The 23,336-nt window shown below is 38.9% G+C and overlaps 1 protein-coding gene across 1 annotated transcript in view; it reads right to left on the bottom strand.

Annotated features, from left to right (window-relative positions):
- Nucleotides 1-3,797: 3,797 nt before the first annotated feature.
- Nucleotides 3,798-23,336, bottom strand: part of IL1RL2 (interleukin 1 receptor like 2) — a 33,807-nt gene continuing 14,268 nt past the window's right edge. Inside the window, exons 7-11 of the mRNA XM_049784626.1 lie at nt 19,556-19,685; nt 18,722-18,858; nt 13,135-13,278; nt 6,616-6,774; nt 3,798-4,237 (exon numbers count right to left, since the gene is read on the bottom strand). Of these exons, the coding sequence (XP_049640583.1) occupies nt 3,798-4,237; nt 6,616-6,774; nt 13,135-13,278; nt 18,722-18,858; nt 19,556-19,685 (1,010 nt within the window). The remainder of the gene's footprint in view (nt 4,238-6,615; nt 6,775-13,134; nt 13,279-18,721; nt 18,859-19,555; nt 19,686-23,336) is intronic.

Raw genomic sequence — 23,336 nt, 5'->3', positions numbered from 1 at the left:
ACCCCTGAGTACTGCTGGCATGTCCCCCCACTTCAAAAAAAAAAAAACCCTTCTCATTTATTAAAAGTTTTGATTGTACATATCAATCACAGAGCACCCAAGTGGGGCATGGCAATTGTCTTCAAGGAACAATGACACTGGAGAACAAGAACTATTGCCTAATTTCCCCTTTCCAAAATCTCTGTCTTAAAAGACTGAGAGTTCATATTATTAAGGCAAATGACAACATGTGTCTGTGAGGGGAGACCCAAAATTCCGTGAGATGCATATGCTCCCACTTCAGATGCAAGAGTTCTACAGTTGAGAGCCAGCACCACCCATTGGCTTATTCTAGACTCTGTCACTTTGCCAACTATAGAAAAATCTCGATTTCAGAGAGGAGCCCTGAAAAAATTTTTCCACTGTTTTGATTTTCCAGAAATGGCCCTCCAGAACTCAATCATGTGTAGGAGTAAAGTTTATAAATAGGAGCAGATACTTGAGCTCAGAAAAGGTCAATCCATGGTTTATGTCAGGAAACTCTGAGTCACTGTGGGCTCTTGATAGAGGGAGAATTTACAGGGCACTGTACCCTCTCCCCCACAAGGGTCACAAGGAGAGCTCTGCCACCCCCTCTGCTCTATGCCACCCACATCTCAGTGGCAAGGTTAGGTTAATTATCTATATATTTTTTCTACACTGCACTCTTCTTTTCTCATAAAAAAATTAGTGTAAATTGAAGATGAAAGTGTTTAAACTAATAAAAATAAATTAGGAATGAGATGGGAATTCATAAGCATTCCAAACAGTAGCTATTTAAGATTCTCCATGGACATTGTTAGTGTTCAACATATTGATCTAGTGAAGTCTTGCTCATTGCTGGTTAAAAAACAGGAAAAGGAGCAAAACATTTATAAACTCTAACGAAGTCCAGAGAAAATCCAGAGAAAATACACAAGTCTCACTTTGGGTTCTTTCTGGAAGTCCATATACAATAGACTTGCAGTATTTTCCATTTAATTTCAATCCACATCTGTTGTCAGGATCAGAAAAAGTTCCCATAAGGTCAAAAGCAAACACTGACTATGCGGAGCTCCCAATCCTGGTTCTGCCAGGAACCACTGAAGTCGCTTCAGGTCTCAGTGTCCCTATGGGGAGTGTGGGTATCCCCTCCCCCAACTCCTTATTTATCCCACCTGAATGATCAGAATTGCCCACACCTGGAATGGTTGGGTAGAGGAGTCTGCATGGGGATAGAAAGAGGATGAGAAGGAGAGTTAGAGAGAGAAGTGTAGGAGAGGCATCATCATCCGAGATTCAGCATCAGCAATTGAGCATCATCAAAGAAGAAGCAGCAGCAGCATCACCAAAGGGAGTTAGGCAGCCTGGAAGCCAGTTAGGATGCCTGGAAAAAGCAGCTGAAAGGGAGACAGAGGTTGAGAAAGAGTCAGAAGGAGTAGAGAACTAACTGCTAGGAAAAGGCTTAGTATAGAGGCCATGTTAGGAAGTGTACATTGTGGTAGGGACCATGAAATAAAGCTGGCTGACTCCTGGAACTTCATCTGACTGCTTTGTGAATCTCTCCACCCTCACCCTGCCACTTTCAGACCTGCCAGACCACAGGGTCTGTGGTAGCCGGGTTCGAGCCCAGAAAGTCCTCACCATCCCCCTACCAACACTAGGATTATTTAATTTAAATTAAGACAACAGGGAGGACACTGCACTGAAGTTAGCACTTTTTTTTTTGGCAGTTTTATTTTTTTTATCTATATTTAAACACCATGATTACAAACATGACTGTAGTTGTGTTTTAGTCACAAAAAGATCACCCCTCTTGTCACGGATGTGGAGAAACAAGCCCAGCAGTCTTCAATGGACAGAGAAGGCTGAGGTTGTACATGGCCCCATGAAATGTAGAAAAAGCAATATCGAAGAGTCCTGGAACCCTTGGTGGCTTAAAGAAGTAAAAAATACTATACAGGTTCAGAATCTGCTTTATTTTAGAGTGGCAGTTTGAGAGATTCTGTATGGTTTCTATCAACAGACCTGGAGTAGGGTCCCATAAAAAAATATCTTAGAATATCTTTTTCAATCATGCAGCATCTGGCCTTTTTTTTACTGACCTACTGATGAACATGAGACATTCTGCCTCTGAATTTAAAGAGAAAAGTTGTGTACATGGACATTTTTCTTAGGCAGATATCTACAGTTTTGCTCGGTCTGAAAGGAGCACTGAGATCAAGTGTGAAAACTGATGAATACACTCATCCAGTGTAAAACTCCAGTGAATATTGTTACTCAGTGTGATGCCCATGAGTACTGTTTACCCTTTTTCCATCCCTGTGAGTACTGTCACTTGGTATACAATACCTGTGGGTACTGACACTCAGTGTACAACTCTTAGGTCCAGTCAAATGCTGTACCAGTTCTCAAGTGCTTGGCATGCCCATGTCTCAGGAGCCAGGAACTAGAATGCAGGGCCCGCATAAGACAGGACAAAGGCAAAGTGCCCTTCAAGAAATTCTACAGCAGTTACCTTCTCTAATACATCACATAGTGGTATGTATTAGAGGTATGATGAGTATTAAACTAACCAAGAGGAAAAGTGTGTGTGTGTGTGTGTGTGTGTGTGTGTGTGTGTGTGTGTGTGTGTGTGTGTGTAAGGTAACAGGAAACATTAGAAGCCATCCTTTTCTTCTTGGTTCACCATAAAAAATAGATTTTACTGGTACTGGTACTGGAGTACTAACTAGTACAGCGGGTATGGTGCCTACATTACATGATTTGGCTTTGATCCCCAGCACTGCAAATGGTCCCCCAAACCCTGCCAGAAGTAATCGCCAAGCACAATGCCAAAGTAAGCTCTGAGCTAAGCCAAGTGTGGCCCCCAACCCCTCTGCAAAAAAAAGGACAAATTTATTTATTTATTTATTTATTTATTTATTTTTTGTTTTTGGGCCACACCCGTTTGACGCTCAGGGGTTACTCCTGGCTATGCGCTCAGAAATCACCCCTGGCTTGGGGGACCATATGGGACACCGGGGGATAGAACCGCGGTCCATCCTACACTAGCGCTTGCAAGGCAAACACCTTACCTCTAGCGCCACCTTCCCAGCCCCAAAAGGACAAATTTAAACTGAAAAATCATCTATGAAGAATTGAAATCCATTTCAGAGATAACTTGAATGCAAATGTCTATGAGAAGGGGTCTTCTCCACCTGTCAATCAGGATTTCTGCTGGGAGCCACGCCTGACCCTCTCCTCTCACAGTCCCCTGAAGGATGGATGAGAGAAGGGGCAGGTAAAGTTGACCTTTCACTTCTTAGGCCAATGGGGAAGGTGAGTCTTGGACAGTCCCCATGATGCCATTTGTCTCAGAAATCTAAGTCACTTCAGCTGGAAGCACTGAGACTATAGGGTCACAGTTACATTTGCCTTGAAAAGTAAGAGGGGCTGTGAGATGCAGCATATTGTCCTTGACAATCAGCACTCTGCAGATGTGGTCAGGCATGCAAATGTTCCAAGCTCCATTTGGACCTCCCTAGGAACAGGATTGTGTGTCTACACTGCCCTGATTACCCAGGTTCCATCTCATGCATGCGCCAGACAACCTTCTGCCATCTGTCATATCTGCTGAGTCTCACTACCCAGGGGCCTAAATAGCAAAGCAACTTTGTGCTCTGGCATGAGATCCTGCAACTTCCAAGTCCACCGTCTCTAGATGCCTCTGGATAGGGGCTGTAATGCCCCAAAAGCAACAGCTCTCTTTCTGGCAACACAGCCCTGTCATTCACATAATACAAGCTCAGATGACATATTCAACTGCAAGCCTCTCCCATGACAGACTCTAGATGGGGTGCACTGGCTTCCTGATGGCCCGTACTGAAGTCACAGGATTTGTGACTCAGCAGCTGGACAGGGGTTGAGGGTGAACATTGCTGTGGTGGCATGTGGTATCTCACTTTCTTCCAGAACTTGCTCTTTGCACACGGAGACTGGTGTGCCAGTTCCTCGCTCCATTGAAGGGCCCCATGCTTACGTCTGATATATTGAATAGACTCAGGCAAAGTTGTGTAGTCTGGGACCTTGTCCAGCTCGATGAGGATGACCTTCATCCCATCCTGGACGAGAGCATTGTAAATGGCGATCTGTTCTTCTGACGCAGTCTTTAACAGCTCAAAGCTCAGCGAGTCTGGAACAATGATGAGTAGCAGCCTCCTGCACAGCTTAATGTTTTCATCTATGACATTGGCCCTGGCTGGAAATGAAGAGAGAAGTTTTAAATGTCTCATATGGAAAACAGCCTAGATCTTTTTTTTTTTTTTTTTTTTTTTTTTTAGTTTTTGGGCCACACCCGGCGGTGCTCAGGGGTTACTCCTGGCTGTGTGCTCAGAAATAGCTCCTGGCAGGCACAAGGGCCATATGGAACACCAGGATTCGAACCAACCAACTTTGGTCCTGGATCGGCTCCTTGCAAGGCAAACGCTGCTGTGCTATCTCTCTGGGCCCAAGAAAACAGCCTAGATCTTAAAGCCAGTGGAGATCTGGGAAATGAGTCTAAAGGGTGTTTGACCACTTATCACCTCTTCTCTGAAATCATGTGGCTTTCCCATAATAAATAAAAATGGTTCTCTACATTCATGACTCACATATTTGATGCATAAATTTCCTAAGCACACAGATGCATAAATTTTACTCAACTCACACTGTGAACTGTACCAAATAGGATTTTATAAATTTTATCCCCGGATATGACTGAAAGTTTGATTCCACCAGACGATGAATGTATTTTTGTAAAGGAAATAAATTTTGAAAGAGGGGAAATGTAGAGAGCTTGGATATTGTACTAATCACTTTATTATGTTTTCCACTTGTCTGTTATCTCTTTCAAATAATAATGATTTATAAGACTTACTTAGATATCACTTTTACACACCCTGATGATTCCTTTAGAAGGTCAGAGTTCTGGAAATATTCAGCTGGGTAACTGCCTACAAGGTTGGGCTATCAGGACAGACTAATTTCCCAAGAGAAGGTTTTCTATTTGGGTTTATTTTTACATGTTGAGAGCTTGAAGCATTAGGTAGCACATGGCAGTTGCTCCATAAATATTTTCTGGGTAAGCAACCAAATGAATATCAATGTGCTTCTAAAATTAAGGTCTCTATCAAGGCTATGAGAAGCTCTGTATTACAGATTTATTTCCTCCTTGAGGATGAATTTACAAATTCATACCTTGAAAAGGTATGAGACAAATAGCCTGTGTCTCACTATGAAAATGAGCAGCCTATAACACAAAGCACATGAAACTCAGTGACAGAGAGAAGGACCACTATGGAATATAATAATAATATATAATATTATAATATATAATATAATATATAGTAATATATTAGCTTGGCTCACTGGGCACTAGAAAATGATGTTTCCAATTTTAGCCATGTACCCTAGAGCAACATGTACACCTGAACACCTGTCTGAGCACTAGGCCTGGACCAGCGGTTATGAACCACAGAGGCAGACTGAGATTTTCAACCTGCATATACCTGTGCCCCACTACAGAACAGGGAGAGGTGGTTGAAATCACTGTTTCTGGGGCTGGAGTGATAACCCAGTAGTAGGGCATTTGCCATGCATGCTGATGACCTGGGATGAACCCATGTTCAATCCCCGGCATCTCATATGGTCACCTGAACCTGTCAGGAAAGATTTCTGAGAGCAGAAGTCAGGAGTAACCCCTGAGTGCTGCTGGGTGTGCCCCCCCCAAAAAAAAATCACTGCTCCTTAGCATTTTAGTATTCAAAGAAAGACAAAGGTATAGAATAAAAGGGTAGATTTTTTTCTACTGATTGTTCAACATGTTCTAACTTTCATCCTTCTCAGTTTTTACCTCACCTAATTTTCTCAGCTGAATCAGGGAAGCATTCCCTCTCTCCTTGAGAGATGGGATGGAAATTCAGATACATGAATTGCATTGCTCAAAGACATTCTCCTAGTAGCCATAAAGAATTTTCACTTTACTCTTATAGGAGATGACTGGATTGAGGTCTATAACACCATCAGTCTAATTTATACATTTGGGGCCTACCAAACAGTGCCTAATGGGGTCCTTCTTGATGAGACCTATGTCACAGTTGGTTCAGTGCTCAGATCCAATGTTGCGGTGATGCATGTCCCTACCAAACAGTGCAGAGGTTCTCAGAGGACCATGCAATGCTGGAAGTTAAGTTCAGGGCCTTGCATGACAATCATGCACTCCTACCTTCTTTATTATGTCTATGACATGAACTAATTGCATATTAAAACCAATATCCAATAGTGAGTGTATTTCAAGGGTATGAGGACAGATGCCATCTGCCTTCTTTCCTCTGTCTTCAGTGACCTATTCATGTGAATGGGTTGCTCCAAAGTATGATTCATATTGAATCAACCATGAGGAATCCCCCTCACAGGAATAAACCTGGAAGAAAAAGCCTGGTTCATACCACTATTGCTCAAGAGCTATGCCGGCAGCCTCTGAAAAGAATCCTTTTAGTTCTATGGGGAAGGTTCAGCAGAGTGCCCTCACATTAGCAGGATGAGGAGTGCCCTTCCTTCTGACTTATTTGTTGATTCTGTACTTCTGTGAAGACATACCTTGCCCAGGAATCCCATCCCTGCCAAATATAAACAGCTTGTATCCACATTGCCTCTCCAGCACCTCGGGGAGAATCTTCAGCACCAGAGTGTCCACTTCATGACTACGGCTTTCTTGAGTCTTTGGGTATAAGACGTATGCATCATAGAGCTTCCCATCTAAAAAGAAAATGGACATGTGCCTAGTTGTATTTTCTGTTAACATTCAAACAAGAATACTACCATCATTTCTGCTTGAGTCTTGTATGACTTGTGTCTAATACTGTCATTCTTTCATCAGTAGGGTCTAGATAGAATTATTCTATTAACTTTTGCTTAATCTCAGACTCAGAATGAGTCTATGGCATGTGGATTCATAAGTATGTTTTGGCTATGACTGCCACTTTAGAATATCTAAAATGAGCTGGACTTGAATATTTCCTTTCTCCAGATCTATTGCCCACTGGCCACACTCTAGCAAGCCTACTCTTTTTGACTAATTTTTCCTGACATAAGACATTGCTAAACCCAAAGTGCTCTGGTATATTTTTATTTTCTTTGTTTTGTTCCCTTACTGGAATCCTCATAACATATATTTGCCTTCCACAGTTGTCTTGAATACTATGTCTTCAAGCTCAGACATTCTTTCTTCAACTATGCATAGTCTCCTAAGAGGTTCACAAGAGATATTTACTTCCTTTAGCAATATATTTTTTCAAATCTCTTTTCTTTTGCCACCCACCCCTGTGATCTGTTTCTCTCAGTTCATGTTGTCCATCTGTTCTCCTATACAGTTACTCTGTTAGAACTCTGGTCATGTTAGTCATAGTTGCTTAAATTTCCCATTCCATGCCAATGCTGAATCCCTGCAATATCTGGTCTGAAGCTTTCTCTGACTTTGCATATTGAATCTAGTATGGTACTAATGAACTCTACCAAGGTACTGAATAGAAGGAATTGCATAAAAGGTTTTGGCAATGGGGGTGGGGGAAAGGGGAGAATTATCTGATCCCATATTAGTAAGCTTATAACTGTAGACTTGCAAGTGTTTCTCAGTTTTTATTTCCACTTTAAAGTAACTAAAATGAATTGGACTTGTGTTTCTCTTCCCTAGACCAATAAATCTCTGAAAATAACTAGTAGGTTACACTTTTATTAACTAGTTTCTTTTTATGGCAGGTGATTTAAAACACTGAGTGATCTGGTGTATTTTAAAGCAGCCTCTTACCCCTTCCTCCTGATGGAAGCCTATGAATGTTTTTCTCTGGTAGTTGTTGTTAGAATTCTGAAGATAGAACTTACCTAAAAAGTACCCTTTCCCAAAACTGGAACCCCTGGGATTTTTTAAGTCCCGGATTTATATACATTGATCCTCTAGTATCTGGTCAATTGCAATTCTTATTCACTTAAATCTGAGATATTTTTTTGAATAATATCTTTATATAACCACCATGATTACAGACATATTTGTAGTTGGGTTTCAGTCATAAAAAGAACACCCCCCTTCACCAGTGCAACATTCTCACCACCAATGTACCCCCATCTCTCTCCTTCCCCACCCCCTGACTGTTTTCGAGACAGACATTCTACTTCTGAGAGGAGATTTTAGAGGCAACTCTCAATTTTACCTGTGAGGGAAGTTGCTGTATCGCCAGGAGACAGAAACAGAGGTAAATTTGACATGAAAAAGACAGCAAGGTCACATAGCCTTCACTTTACCCTAAGTGTAAAGACCCTCACAACCTGTGAGGTGACTAAATATAAAACCTGAATCAGCAGTTTTCAGGATCCTGTTCACCAAAGTGAAGAGTGGTTCTCGGTGTGCCAGGAAAAATAAGCCACATCTCGCACAACTTTAGAGCCAGCAGTGGGTTCTGTCTTTGCCATTGGGCACTCACATAATAGAGAATTACTGTTGGAATCTGCTGTGCAGTGCTGGAATGTCCAAGGCAATAGCATGTCATCACCAAGATGAACAAGAGTTCAAAAACATAAGGAGCAGTGTCCGCGTACACCAACAAAGAGATGAACAAGACTGGGAAACATATTCGTGGGCTTAGAAATAAAAGCATATTGGCAGGCTGGAGTGATAGTATATAATATATAGTATGCCTGACTTGTTCATAGCACCTCCCCTCAAGTGTTCCTGAGTTTTTGCTCTTCAATTTCAAGCTAAAAGTTTGTCCTGCCTCTTTCTAGGGTGATTCAGTGCTGCTTTCACAGTTTATAGTACCACCAGCATATTCCCTTGTTGACTGTAAGCAAAAACAACAACAAAAAACCCGAAAGTTTGTTCACATACATTTATGTTTATAAGATTATTCAATTTTCTACTTTCTCCAGATAAAATATTACTTAGGTTTAAACCTTGACCAAACTGGACCAGTGAAAAAGTTGGGCAGAATCAATTGTCTTTTGTATTAGTGCTTTTAGTATATTGTATTAAATCTGGCCTTTTAGATAAAATGCATGGTAGAAGAAATGTTAAAGAAAACTCTATAAAATATTTGTCTTCACTTACTATGGGGATGGAATTTCAATTACATAAGAGAATTAAAACTATAATTCCAACGCTGAAGAGATTTAAAGTGGATAGAGCACTAGATTGTGGCTGACCTGAGTTCAATCTACAGTATCCCAGATGGTACCTGAGTATCAAGATTAATCTCTAAAAGCAGAGTCAGGAGTAAACATTGAGCACCACTGGTGTGCCTCCCCTTCTCCAAAATAAGAAATCTTACCCCCACCCTCCATTCTTCCTTTGTAACCTTATCTGCTAGTAAGACCTGCCCATTTCTGGAAGGGGTCTTTGAGAGGTAAAAAAAGGTTTGCCTGAGGGGCAGGAAGGGAGTTAGATGACTGGGAGATGGGGAAAGATTGAGCAAGGAAGAGGCTGCAGGAGAGAAGGCTGAAAGAGGTTGATTGCATGATTGCAGGGATGATTATGAATCTGGCTTGAAATGTTATGATAGGCCACACATGTTGTCTAGGACCTTGAATAAAGCTGATGTCTCCTGAAACCTGACTGATGTGAGACTTCCTCGCCACTACCCTGAACCCTCTGACCTGCCGGCTGGAGAGGGTTGCAGATGCATGGCCCGAGCTGGAGGAGAAAGGCCTCTCACCCACCCTCTATCATCATCCATCACCATTTAGCCTCATCCAGGGCTTTTATTCAACATAAAAAAAAAAGAAACAAACAAACAAACAAAAAACCTTACAACTCCTTCGAAACAAAATGTACTTGGAAAATTGTCTTACAAAAAGGTACATGCTCTCCTAAACAAGTGACAAGTTTTCATGAGTGGCAATTGTCAAATGCTAAATGCTAATTACTTTTGCTAAAGCAAGTTCACCTTTGAAAATGATACAAGGTTTGTCAGTTGTTCAACTCCAGGCTTTATTTTACTCTTCAACCCTTTGTTTTCCTATACTTGCATACCTATACCCCTATACTTGCATTCTCCCTGTTTCTGGTGTTTGTTTTGATATTGGTGGTTAGCCCAGGATCTCACACACACAAAGCAGATGAGTTTAGTGAATGTATCACTGAGCTATATCCCTGGCCTTAGCAATAGTTTTACTAATGGCCTTTGCATCATTATGTTCTCTGAATGTTCCCCACAAACCTAGTTAGAATAAAGCGAGGAATTTATAAAATTTGCCTATTAGATTTGTAACTTTATTTTTATATTATTGTACAATTGTGCACACCCAGCAGAAGAATTTTTCAAGCATCTCATACAAATTATGGGAATATAATGAATACCTGTGTTCTATCTAGGCTTGAGGAGAATGCTTAATAGAACTGTTAGTCATCCACCCCTGTTAGCCATGCTATAAAACTAGACTGATCTAGTTGTATAAAGCAAATGATCATCAATAAGACACAATTTTTCTCTCTTCCTCTTGTCATTCATCATACCCCAAGTTCCCTCAAATAACTCAGGAAACACCTTCAAATAGCCCAATGCTATTACCAATCATCCAACAGAGAAATGAATCACAAAGAACATATGTGCTTTTGTGAACTGAAACATACTATTAGTGAAACATGAACTGTTACCTCTGAATCCTCAGTCATCTGCTCCGTATTGGGGCTACAGCCCAGCCTGAGCAAAGGGCAGTTTGTCATCTACTTAGACCCCTGCTTAGAATGAGTCACTATCCCTTCTTGCTTTTCCTGCTAAACTTGACCTCACCAGGAGACAGTGGCTCCACATATTTGGCAAGCACATTGCTGGGAGTGCCTGTGAGTCAGTCAGTGAAACATGCCATGGACCAGTGTTTGGGGAACAGACATCGAGTCCTGTCTGGAGTTGGAGTCAAAGAAAGAAGACAAGCGTGGTTTGGTTTGGTGTTGTTTTGTTTTGTTTTTGTCACAGGTCACATCCAGCAGTGCTCAAGGCTTACTCTTTCTGTGCTCTCAGGAATCACTCCTGAGATGGGCTCAAGGGACCACATTGAATGCTGGAGATCAAACCCAATTTGGCTGTGTGCAAAGCAAATGCCCCACCTGTTGTATTATTGCTCCAGGTAATTGTTGTTTTCTGTCTCTCCCAGATTGCTAACACTGAATTTTAAGTTAGGATAAGGTCCAAGATAGGACATGTTTTTACATGCAAATTAGACAGCATAGGTTCTTCTCTGTAACAGAGTCTCAAATATGCACGTGGATACCACTTTGCAGTTTTCCTGTCCAATTAGTACTGCAAATCTCTATGGGGGTAAAGGCACAAATCTGTGAATCTTCTATATGTGGGCTACACTGATGCTTTTGCTCTTGTATTAATTTTCTCTCCAGTTAGGAGATATTATAGCAGCTAACTTCTGAGACAGCTCTGGTCTGGGAGGATTCTTACTCCTTTTCTTCTTACCTTTCTCCTTTTCTTTCTTCCTCTCTCCCTTCCTTTCTAACTTTTTTCCTTCCTTTCTACCTCCCTTCCTTACTACCTTTTTTCCTTTCTATTTTCTTCCTTCATTTTTACCTTTCTTCACTTTTTCTACCTTCCTTTCTTCCTACTTGTCTTCCTTTCTCCTTTCCTTCCTTTCTACTTTCCTTTCTACCTTCCAACCTTCCTTTCTACCTACTCTTTTCCTTTCTAAATTTCTTACTTCCTACCTTCCTTCCTTATTCCTTTTCTTCATTATTTCTTTCCTTTATTTCATACTATATCCTTCCCTTCTTCCCTTTTTTCATTCCTCCATTCCTTCTTTCCCTTCCATATTTCCTCTTTACTTCTCCCTTTCTCTTCTTTCTTTCCCTTCTTCCTTCCTTTTTTCTTCATTTTTCTTCCTTCCATTGTGCTTCTTTCTCTAATTATTTTCTCTGTCTCTCTTCCTCTCTTTCTCTCTCCCTCTCTCCTGCCCCCTCTCCCTCTCTTTCTTCCTATAACGGAATAAAAAGGGAAGAGAATGAAGTACCTTTTCAAGATCACATAGACACTAAGTGGAGAATCCAAATCCAAATTCAAGAAGGTCTTCTTTCTCTAGAAATTCAAGACTTTTCTGGCACCAGCACACAGCCTGGAAGGTGGTCAATTCAAGTAGCCCATCCCTACTCTCCACTCATTACCACAGAATCTATTCCCACAGCCACTCCCTTGAAAAAGTTTCATGAATGGGCAACACAATGTCCTTAGAAAAATTACCTTATACACATGTGCTTGTAAGAAACTTTACAAAACAAAAACAACTGCAGTAAGGCCTAGAAGATATTATGCTTCTGTTGCCTAATCCATATTCTAAAAGCTCCATTTGACAAACACACATACACACACACACACACACACACACATACACACACACAAAATATGCTGCCCTTCAACAGATGAATGGTTAAAGAAACTGTGGTGCATATACACAATGAAACATTATGCAGCCATCAGGAGAGATGAAGTCATGAAATTTTTCTATACATGAATGTACATGGAAATTATTATGCTGAGTGAAATAAGTCAGACGGAGAGAGATAGACGCAGAATAGTCTCCCTGATCTATGGGTTTTAAGAAAAATAAAAGACATTATTGTAATAATGTCAGAGACAAAATAGAGGAGGACTGGAAGGTCCAACTCACAACACGACGCTCACCAAAAAGAGTGATGAGTACAGTTAGAGAAATAACTACAATGAGAACTACCATAACAATGTGAATGTATGAGGGAAGTAGAAAGCCTGTCTCAAGTACAGGTGGGGATGTGGTGGGGAGGAGGGAGATTTGGGACATTGGTGATGGGAATGTTGCACTGCTGAAGGGGAGTGTTCTTCACATGACTGAAACCCAACTAAAATTGTATTTGTAATCAAGGTGTTTAAATAAAGATATTAAAAATGAAATAAAAAATATGCTGCTAACTATTTCTCTTAAATATGAAGTATTCCATTTCAGAGGGAGATCCTCTTTAAGGGAGATTCCTTCCTCTAAGTTTGCCTACAAGATGCAAGACAAACCATTATATCATGACAAAATACATTGTAAGTGTTTTTAGGAATGAGTAGGTGTCAAGTATATTATTTTGTCAGTGGATATCTCACTTACCTTCCATGGTTCTAGTAGAGCTGAAGGTACTTCGATACCAAAGTACAATATCGATCTTAAAAACATTGTAGGCACATGTGACAGACACTACCACACACATCAGGCCGAGAAGTCCTCCAATAAAATAAACTCGAAAATCTGGAACTACAAATGATAGAGAAAGACAGCAGATAAATACACAGACACATGGGCGCTTAGGTAAAATAAGAGAGAGGAGCCAACGTTACACTTACAGAGATGGTATCACAAATGCCAAACAAATATGCTTGATGTTAATGACACTGCTGCTTGGCTTTTTCTTACAGTGAAATCATGAGTGTGGTACTAGAATGATCTGGTCTGGACAGTATATTTTAGAAAGCAAGTTATTTCTTGGGTAACTGGGGGAGAAATCTCTGCAGCACCCCAACATCCAAGAGTAGATGCAGTGAAGTTCAAATTGTGTGAGAAATTCTCTCAAAAAATACATGGTCAGGACTTATATGATCAACATCAGAGACTCTAGATGGAGGTGATGTATGTTAGCAGAGAAGCTCCCATGAGCCTTTGGTGCACATTCCGTTTAAAATGACGCCTGTTAAAAACCACTTTTCTGCTGACTTACAGTACTAAGGTTATCAGAATCAAATATTCTCCTGCCTCCCTTGTAAGTCTCCACTGCTGATTTATAAACCTGTGAGAGCTTGAAGCTTCTCCTGGTGCAGCAGACCCTGGATCAGGTAGCTCTGTGTGAGACAGGCTCAGGAAGAATGATTTCTCTCTGCTTTCGTGATGAGTGCATCACGCAACGAAAACAGAGGCAGGAAATACGAAGGAGAAGAACCAGTTCCTCTGAAAATCCAAGTCCTTACAAGCTTCTACATAGCCAAGAAGAGGAAGAACACAGCTTTCTCTCTTACCACAACCCAAACATGGGCTACTAGAGAAGGAACTTCTAGGAAGGAGATCACTAGAAAAAGGAAGAAGTCGAGAGGAAGGGAAATCCTCTCAGTTCTTAGAATCCTCTATGCCCCCACATCTGCCACTTCCTTCATTGCTCCCTTCCTGATCCTCCATGCCCAAGTAGAAGGAATAAGAAGAGGGAGGAAGAAGGGGGCATTTTCTCTTCTTTAAACTACCTAGAGCTATTTTGTGTTAAAATTTCTCATTTAAAAGTCTATTACAACTTGCTCTGAGCTACATTTTATTACAAATTTTTCTTGTGTAAGTGTGTGTCTGTTACATTCAGCTGTTCTCTGAATTTATTCCTAGTTCTGTGCTCAGGGGTCACTTCTAGTGGGGTGTGGAAACCATTTATGTTATTGAGGGTAAAACACAGTCACTGTATTCAAGGCAAACAACTTATCCACTGTTACAAACATCTGCCCTGTTGTAAACATTTTAAGGCCCAAAACATCCCTATCTACTGCATGTCTTCAAATATCTTGCACAATGAAATACTGATAACTAAAACATTTTCTGTTAGGGAAACATTCCTACCAACCCACTAAGTCCCATTAAGTTCCTGTCAAGTCCCAGAGCAGGCAACTAGATTTGTACATACTTCTCAATCTAATCTGAGCACATTTTTTTTGAATCTCTTATGTTTTATTGGATTATTCTCTTTCCCTCTCATCTTCTACTTCCCTTTGCTTTTCCTAAATCTTGAACTAACAATGTCAGGGAGCCTTTCATATATATCAGGGATATTGTTAACACTCATGATAAGATCAGCCCCATAATAAGATTTATTTTTGAATCTCAATCTTTGAGATTAGTAGGCAGAAGCAATGCCATAGAATTTTTGTTTGTTTGTTTGTTTGTTTGAGAGGACACACCCAGCAGTGCTCAAGGTTTACTCCTGGCTCAGTGTTCAGAATTCATTTCTGACTCTATGCTTAGGGATGACTCCCTACTATATTCAGGATTCTGTTTAGACTGCTGGAGATCAAACCTGGTTAGGGCACATGCAAAACAAGCACCTATTTCACTACACTATTTCTCCAGACCCAGGAATTTCTGATTTTATCGTTCTCTGAATTCAGGAGATTCTAAGCTAAAGGACAATGAAGAAAACAATTTATTAATATAAAAAACTAAAGGTGTTGAAATAAATTAAAATCTCATGCTTAAACAGCAGATATATTTGAAGATAGCATTTGCCATTTGGGGCCATGTGGTTATTTCCAATTTTTAATTGAGATTATCTAACAATAGAAGAAAGTCACAGAATAGTACAATGGTAAAAATTCTCCTGGGTATTTTCATCAGAAAAGGGGCTATTCTCCAAAATATACAAGGCACTGACAGAACTTTAAAGAAAAAAATATCTAATCTCATCAAAAAATGGGGAGAAGAAATGGACAGACACTTTGACAAATAAGAAATACAAATGGTCAAAAGACACATGAAAAAATGCTCCACATCACTAATCATCAGGGAGATGCAAATCAAAACAACTATGAGGTACCACCTCACACCACAGAGATTGGCACACATCACAAAGAATGAGAACAAACAGTGTTGGCAGGGATGTGGAGAGAAAGGAACTTTTATCCACTGCTGGTGGGAATGCCGTCTAGTTCAACCTTTATGGAAAGCAATATGGAGATTCCTCCAAAAACTGGAAATCGAGCTCCCATACAATCCAGCTATACCACTCCTAGGAATATACCCTAGGAATACAAAAATACAACACAAAAATCCCTTCCTTACACCTATATTCATTGCAGCACTATTTACCATAGCAAGACTCTGGAAATAGCCAAGATACCCTTCAACAGATGAATGGCTAAAGAAACTGTGGTCCATATACACAATGGAATATTATGCAGCTGTCAGGAGAGATGAAGTCATGAAATTTTCCTATACATGGATGTACATGGAATCTATTATGCTGAATGAAATAAGTCAGAGAGAGAGAGAGAGAGAGAGAGAGAGAGAGAGAGAGAAGACACAGAATGGTCTCACTCATTTATTGGTTTTAAGAAAAATGAAAGACATTCTTGCAATAATTTTCAGACACAAAAGAGAGGAGGGCTGGAAATTACAGCACACCTCATGAAGCTCACCACAAACAGGTATGAGTTTAGTTAGAGAAATAACTACATTGTGAACTATCCTAACTTGAAAATGTATGAGGGAAATAGAAAGCCTGTCTAGAGTACAGGTGGGGGTGGGGTGGGGAGGAGGGAGATTTGGGACATTGGAGATGGGAATGTTGCACTGGTGATGGGTGGTGTTCTTTATATTGCTAAAACCTAAACACAATCATGTATGTAATCAATGTTTAAATAAAATATATATATTTAAAAAATCCTCCTGGGTATTTTGCTTCAGACAAATCAAACAAGGTCCAAATCCGGAGGAATCTTCAACAACAGCAACAACAAATATCAAATGGAGAAGTTATAACCTTATCTCTCACTTAATAAAAGTTTAGGTGGGTACTATTATTAAGTGCTTAAGGAAAACAAAATAAAGTTTAATTATCCATATTATTAAGTGCTTAAGGAAAATAAAATAAAGTTTAATTATCCAAATTATATTGTATGTGACATAATAAAATTAATTCATACAAAGATGAATTTCATAAATATGGTTTTGAGTGATTGTAAAGGGAAAAGACAAATCTCTCTTCCCTCTCTCTTAATAGTTGGCTGCTGCTTACCCAATCTGGACTTGGATTCAGAATACTTCTGAATATGGCACTTCCAGGTAGTCAATATCATTAAGTCAGTAGTGTCCTGGGAATCTCTATCCATAACCTTCAGTTTAAATTATTAAATAAAGAACTCCTCAAACCTCTAAATTGAATCTGATTTCAACTATAACCATTTCAAGTCTCCTGAAATCTCCAAGGCAGACATCCCACAGAGTCCCTGTTATTTTTGTTCTTGGTTGGATTGTTTGATACTCTAGTAATTCTACTTCTAATTTGTCTAATGTGACAAATTATAAGCACATATATATGAACTTTCATAATGGCCTTCTTTATTAATATTATCAATTAATAGCACACAATAACTCAAATAATCTATTGATACTATATAGAAAAACCTTGATCTAGTTCAATTAAACAGAATTCAGCAATGAAAAATAATGAGGTGAAACTGCATCACTGATACATTAATGATTCACATAAAGCTAAGAAAGTAAACTGAGATACCTATGACTCTATAGAAAGTTTCAAAAAAATCCAGCAGGTAGTTGTAAATTCAGAGCTGTCCTTCAGGAAAGCAGAACATAGTTGGAGATTGAGAGGTGCTTGGGCCTGCTCAGGGAAGCAAGTTGATTCTCTATGGAAGATAATCAAGGGCAATAATACAGGAAGAATAGCTGGGATGACAGATCCTCAAAAAAAAAAAAAAAACACTCAAATGTGCCAAGACTTCTGTGACATGGTGGCAAAGCCATTGAGAAGAGTTCTGGAAAACAGACTATGAGGGATGATGAGCCTGAAACTCCAACCACCTGATGCTGCAAAAAAAGCATGCCCCATAGGTCTAGGGAGGGGAACAGGGTTTTGGGTGTTCACTCACAATTAAAGTAACTACAGATAGAACAACCTTGATGTTTGGACCATGGAAGTAAGACAGGAAAAGAACACAGTTCGAGAATTGAAGCTGCTTTAGACATATCCTTGTTATGGCTATTTGAAGGGAGATAATGAAATTTGGCATAGACAGTCACACTTTCTAGCTCCATATAGCAGCCACTGAAGTTAATGCTTTATGTTGTTCTGGTAGGACTTTGGCGAGATGCATGTAAACATGGGTTCAGTGGATCCACTAGCGGGACTGGCAAATTCAAATCCTTTCTCTAGAGAATTGAGAAAAAGTCTGCTGTCTTGGGAAATCCCAGTCTCACTACTTTAGGCACTTCATGGGGAAAATTAGCTTGTTCTTAAGGTTATGAATTCATACTTTATTATATATTTTCTTTTTGAGTCTGTTGAACAATCTCTCTGGTCCAATCAATGCAGTATGTACAACCAAATGTATAATATAGTGTCATACATGGATTTTGAAGTCCTGTTCTAATAACAGAATTCATCTGTTAAAGATAATTTTTTTTGTTGTGGTTTTTGGGTCACACCAGAAGTGCTCAGAAATTGCTCCTGGCAGGCACGGGGGACCATATGGGACGCCGGGATTCAAATCGATGATCTTCTGCATGAAAGGCAAACGCCTTACCTCCATGCTATCTATCCGGCCCCTAAAAATGATTTTAAATGAAAAATATGCACATAAAATTCTATTCTATTCTATTCTATTCTTATATAAAATTATATATTTATATATATTTATATAATTTATATTATATTATATTTATATAAATATATATTTATATAAGTCACTAGCAAATAAATATTAAAATTAAGTACTCAAGACTAATGAAGGAAAACTCATTCCTGATGTATATCAATATGACACTGTATCATATTAACTCATGTTACTATGACATTAAATTTAGTATCAGTTTTCCTCTGGGCTTCATATTATGTTTCCTCATTTAATATCATTCTTCTGCTTCACACCAAGCATCTATTGTCACTCATTGGGTGTTTCCTTGCCATCATTTTGTACCTTTTGAGCAATAACATTACCTGGGTATTTCAATATAAAATATGCTGCAGATACTCCTGCATGACAGGTGAAAGGATGGTTGTAATCCTCCATCTTCACTTCAAAGAATGTTATGTTTACTGTATAAAAAATATGATTTCCATTACGAACAGGTACTCTATAAAAGAAAGAGCCAGTTATTCATACATGCATCATATTTACATGTATCAGTTTTTATGACTCAGTGTGAATGTTTTATGGAAGCACTTTGTAACACTCAGAATACAACACTGAGAATTTCAAGGAAGTGTTTGAATGGACTCACATTAAGGAAGGGTTCAACCCAGACACTACCAAGAGCCCCAAAGAGATTTCCCCTATTCTTCTCCACTTCCACCATCTTTTCTGTATTGCAAGGCCAAGACCATGTTCTGCTACCAAACTCTGACTCTATTACTCTTGTGTGACATTCAATTTATTCCACCACAAAATGAGCTTATAGCTCTCAGTTAGGTAATCATTATTCTGTGTCTTCCCAGAGTGTCACGTTGCTTCTTGTTTCATTATTTCATTGTTTCTGATCTAACTGAAGAGTCATAGACCTATCTTAGATAGAAGGTGGAAGAAACTGCCTCATTTTCTCTTACTTCTAATAAGGCATATGCTAACTTGATGCACAAGCTTCTCACCCTTCTTTGAGGCTAGGTTATTCAGAACATTAAGAATATTTTTGAAAGAAAATACCAAATGAAGTCATGAAGAGGCAGTGAAATCATCTAGGAAAAGTAATAGAGTAAAATAACCTAGCAGAGAAATTCTCAATAACTTTTGGGAATATGCCCACCAAAAAAAAAAAAAAATCGTGGTGCACCTACTCAATCCCTTCTCTGATACGACTGTCTTTATTGTAGTAAGTATCCACCAGAGTGTCATTGACCTTCCAGCTTCGTGGGTTTGTATTCCCTTTTGCATCTGTTATATTGCAGTCAACAATAAGAAAGGAACCTACAAAAAACAAATCTCCAAATTACAAATTCACACACATTCTCTCCTTCAGTTTTTCCATCTTCAAAACTTCCCTTAAGTCTGCTAAAGGGAAGAGTGATGACCCCCATTTTACAAAGCACTCATTAAGTTTTGGATAGATGAGTCATGTGTCCAGTGTCATACATTTATCTGAAGAAAAAAATGAAAACATTGGTGTGACAAATCTAAATCCACTGTCTTCTATATTGCCAATTTTTGCCTTTACCCTTTTCATCTTTACTATCCTGTATTCATGTACATAAATTATATTTAATAATATATATATTGATCAATGTACATTTTAATAATTCTGAACCTAATACATTTTCTCTATTATAAAAATTTTCTAAAATCTACTTCTATTATACATAGTTGTGAGACTTGTTTTTAATTTTATGAAATATAAGTAATACATAGATACATGTTTTAAATACAAATGGGAGGCTTCTGGATTAAAGTCAATATCCATATCACCTACAACCCATCAAGATTATAGTATGTTTTCAATATTCTGAAAAATATTTTAGATATTTCCCTATACATCTTCCCTCTCTACTTTATATTTCTTTAGACATATGTGCATCACTCTATTGCTCAATTTTTTTGCAGGGGGTTCTTCTCTGTTGCTATCTGTTGATTCATGCTGCTATAAAATGTGGTTTCCAGAATTTGCCTTGTATGCCTAAGGTTCCCTCACAAGTCTCTTGTAACACAAATGTGCACATTTTGTTGATCCCTACTCTGCATATGATAAAGGTCTTGCCAAAATTGGTAGTTTATAGATCATACATATCTTCAACTTTAAAAGAGATGCCAGATTTATTATGGGCACCATTACTAGTACACATATTCATCATTGTGGCATCTAATCTCTTTTCATTTAGTTATTTTGAAGTGCCTAGCATGCTATCAAACTGTAGGTTATTTTGACATTGTTCTAGATTGACAACTTTTGCAAACTTCTGTCGGCCTTGTAGATATCCTTTGTTGTGAAATTTCTGTCCTATTTCTCCTCCTGTATTGCCCTGTCCTTATTACATGGAGAAGTTAGTTCTTCATAGACTCTGGTTCTGAGACCTTTGTTCACTTAACACACATAATTTATTCTAATTTTTGTTATAATAATTATAACCCTGTGTAAGCATGCATGTGTGAGTATGTGTGTGTGTGTGTGTGTGTGTGTGAGTGTGGTGCCAGGGATTGAACCCTCCCTTCACATATGTGAGATACTCTATCACTGAGTCACATCCTGACCCAGAACTTTATATTTTTATTTGAATTTTATTGTATGTGAGATAACATAGTTATAGAAAGTATATATTTTATGTTTTATAATTGTATTACACCCTTACCAAAACCACAGTTCTCAAGCCACTGTCTTTAAGCCACTTCTAATCCATGTCTTCCTCTGGCCATAGCTGTTTAACAACCACCAGTTTTGTGCTCAAAAGTCAAGGATTTGTTATCCACAATATTGTTCATTCCTTTTTTTCATGTCGCACTTTGCAAAAGGTGAATAAAATCATCTAATATTTGTCATACCTCTGATATAGCTCACTTAACGTAATGCCTTTCAATTCCATTGAAGTGGCAGAAATTGCAGCATAGCATCTTACTTAGTAAAGGAGCCAGTGTGAAACTCTTGGATGTGGTTAACACTCTTGTCAACCTTCCAGATAATAGATGTAGTATGGGTGTAGCCCTAATAGGGAAGCACCACATCCTTGAACCCTCACATTCAACCTCACATGGCCCAACTGGTTGAGAATCTCAAGTAGAAGGACCCACAGATATCCTGAGTAATGCTGGAGAGCCACCTTACTCCAAAACTTTTCATCTTCTCTTGTAGTTCCTTTCATATCTTATATATTATATTTAAGCCTGGTAATGAACATTACTATAAAATATATATTTGAATTAATGTTTTTGTGTTACAATTTATTAGATTAAATGCTATTATATGTGGCTACATACTCTATCATAAATATAATACTACATAGCATTAATTGAGCACATGTTAATATAGTAGAAATAACATGTTTTTGATATTGGGCATTTCTATTTGGAAACACGGTAAGAAGTTTCATTAAAGCAAACCTTCATTTATGGCCAGGCTTAATATTGCTATTTTGCAGAGAGAGTGACAGTACAGCAGTTAGGGTGCTTGCCTTGCATGAAGTCAACCTGGGATTGATCCCCAGTATCACATATGAACCCCAAGCACCACCAAGACTGATTCCTTGAAAGTTGAATAGAACTCCTCTTCAAACCATGGGTCCACAGGACTAGACAACTTAAAAGGGCCTGGAGCTTGATTCCTGGCACTATGTGGGCACAAGTATTGCCCAATAAAGGCCCTGTTGGTGTCTGCAGGGCTGGGCACACACAGCGCTGCCTTCTCAGGCTGTAAACTATCTGACACTCATTTCTACTTGAAAGACTTCTACAAATGCAAACAAATCAAATTTATTCTTGAATGTGTTTTCTGGGGGGCATTAAAAGAAATCCTGTCAAGGGCAGAGGAGATAGCTGAAATGGTAGAGAACCACCCAGCATGCAAGCCCTGAATTTTATCCCTAGACCTACTGCCTTGCCAGTGGTAACCCTGCTGCGTCTGGAGCACAGTAAATTTGAGCATTGCTGGTCCAGGACAGTCCATGGTTCTGGGAATGGTCCCTATTTAAATAAAAAAGTAAATAAATAAAGATAACACATGGGAAGTTCAACATTGCCTATCTGGTATGTTTATACTAATATGCAAGATATGTTTGCTTACACAAAGCTTTTATCTTCTGGGTTATATATTTTTAGATATTTGTCTTTTAAGAAGAGTATGTAGAATTCTAATATAGGAAACTCATATTCTGTATTAACTATTCTAATACAGAATACACAATTTTAATATTTCTTTTATGGGGATTTAACTTTTTATCTTATTTTTTATTCAGAAGTTGCTCACAATTTTGTTTAGTTTGGGGCCACACCCAGGGGTACTGGGTTTGCTCCTGGTTCTGTGTTCAGAGCTTACTTTTAGCAGGCTTGGGGCACCATATTGGGTCCTAGGGATAGAATTCAGGTTGGCTATGTGCCAAGTAAGCACTCTACCAACTGCAGCCCCTGCTTACCATTTGTTTTTGGTTTCGTTTTTGTTTTTTACTAGTAATTAAACCCAGAAAAAAGTACTTCAAATTCCGTTTTTCTCCACTGAGATCACAAACTGAAGCAACATGGAGCTATTCCTTTCTATTTAAAATGTATTCCTTGCTGGATTCTTTTAATATGCCTTCTTTAAAATGCATCTAATTTTCTTTTCTTTTAATATGTAAGAAATGACTCCATGATTAATATTAGTGGCATGTTTGTTTTATGTATCAGCTCTTTCAGCAGTGATTTTTATCCTTCTATAGCCTTTATATTATCCACAGCTTATGTAGCCATCATGGGTCCACTCCCAGAACTGTTACTATAATGTCCCCAGGCATCAATTTCTCTCATTTTTAATTGTTTTGCCTTTACTGATGTCCTCAGATTTATTCAATGCTGGAAATTAAATGCTTATGGAACATGACTTCAACCTTGAAATTTAGAGTAGTCTCAGGATATGCTACCATGCCGATTCTGTGCCTAGTA

Source organism: Suncus etruscus, chromosome 12, assembly GCF_024139225.1.
Source record: "Suncus etruscus isolate mSunEtr1 chromosome 12, mSunEtr1.pri.cur, whole genome shotgun sequence".
Taxonomy (NCBI): Eukaryota; Metazoa; Chordata; class Mammalia; order Eulipotyphla; family Soricidae; genus Suncus; species Suncus etruscus.
The sequence above is the reverse complement of the archived record's forward strand: the minus strand, read 5'-3'. Positions and strand labels throughout refer to the sequence as shown.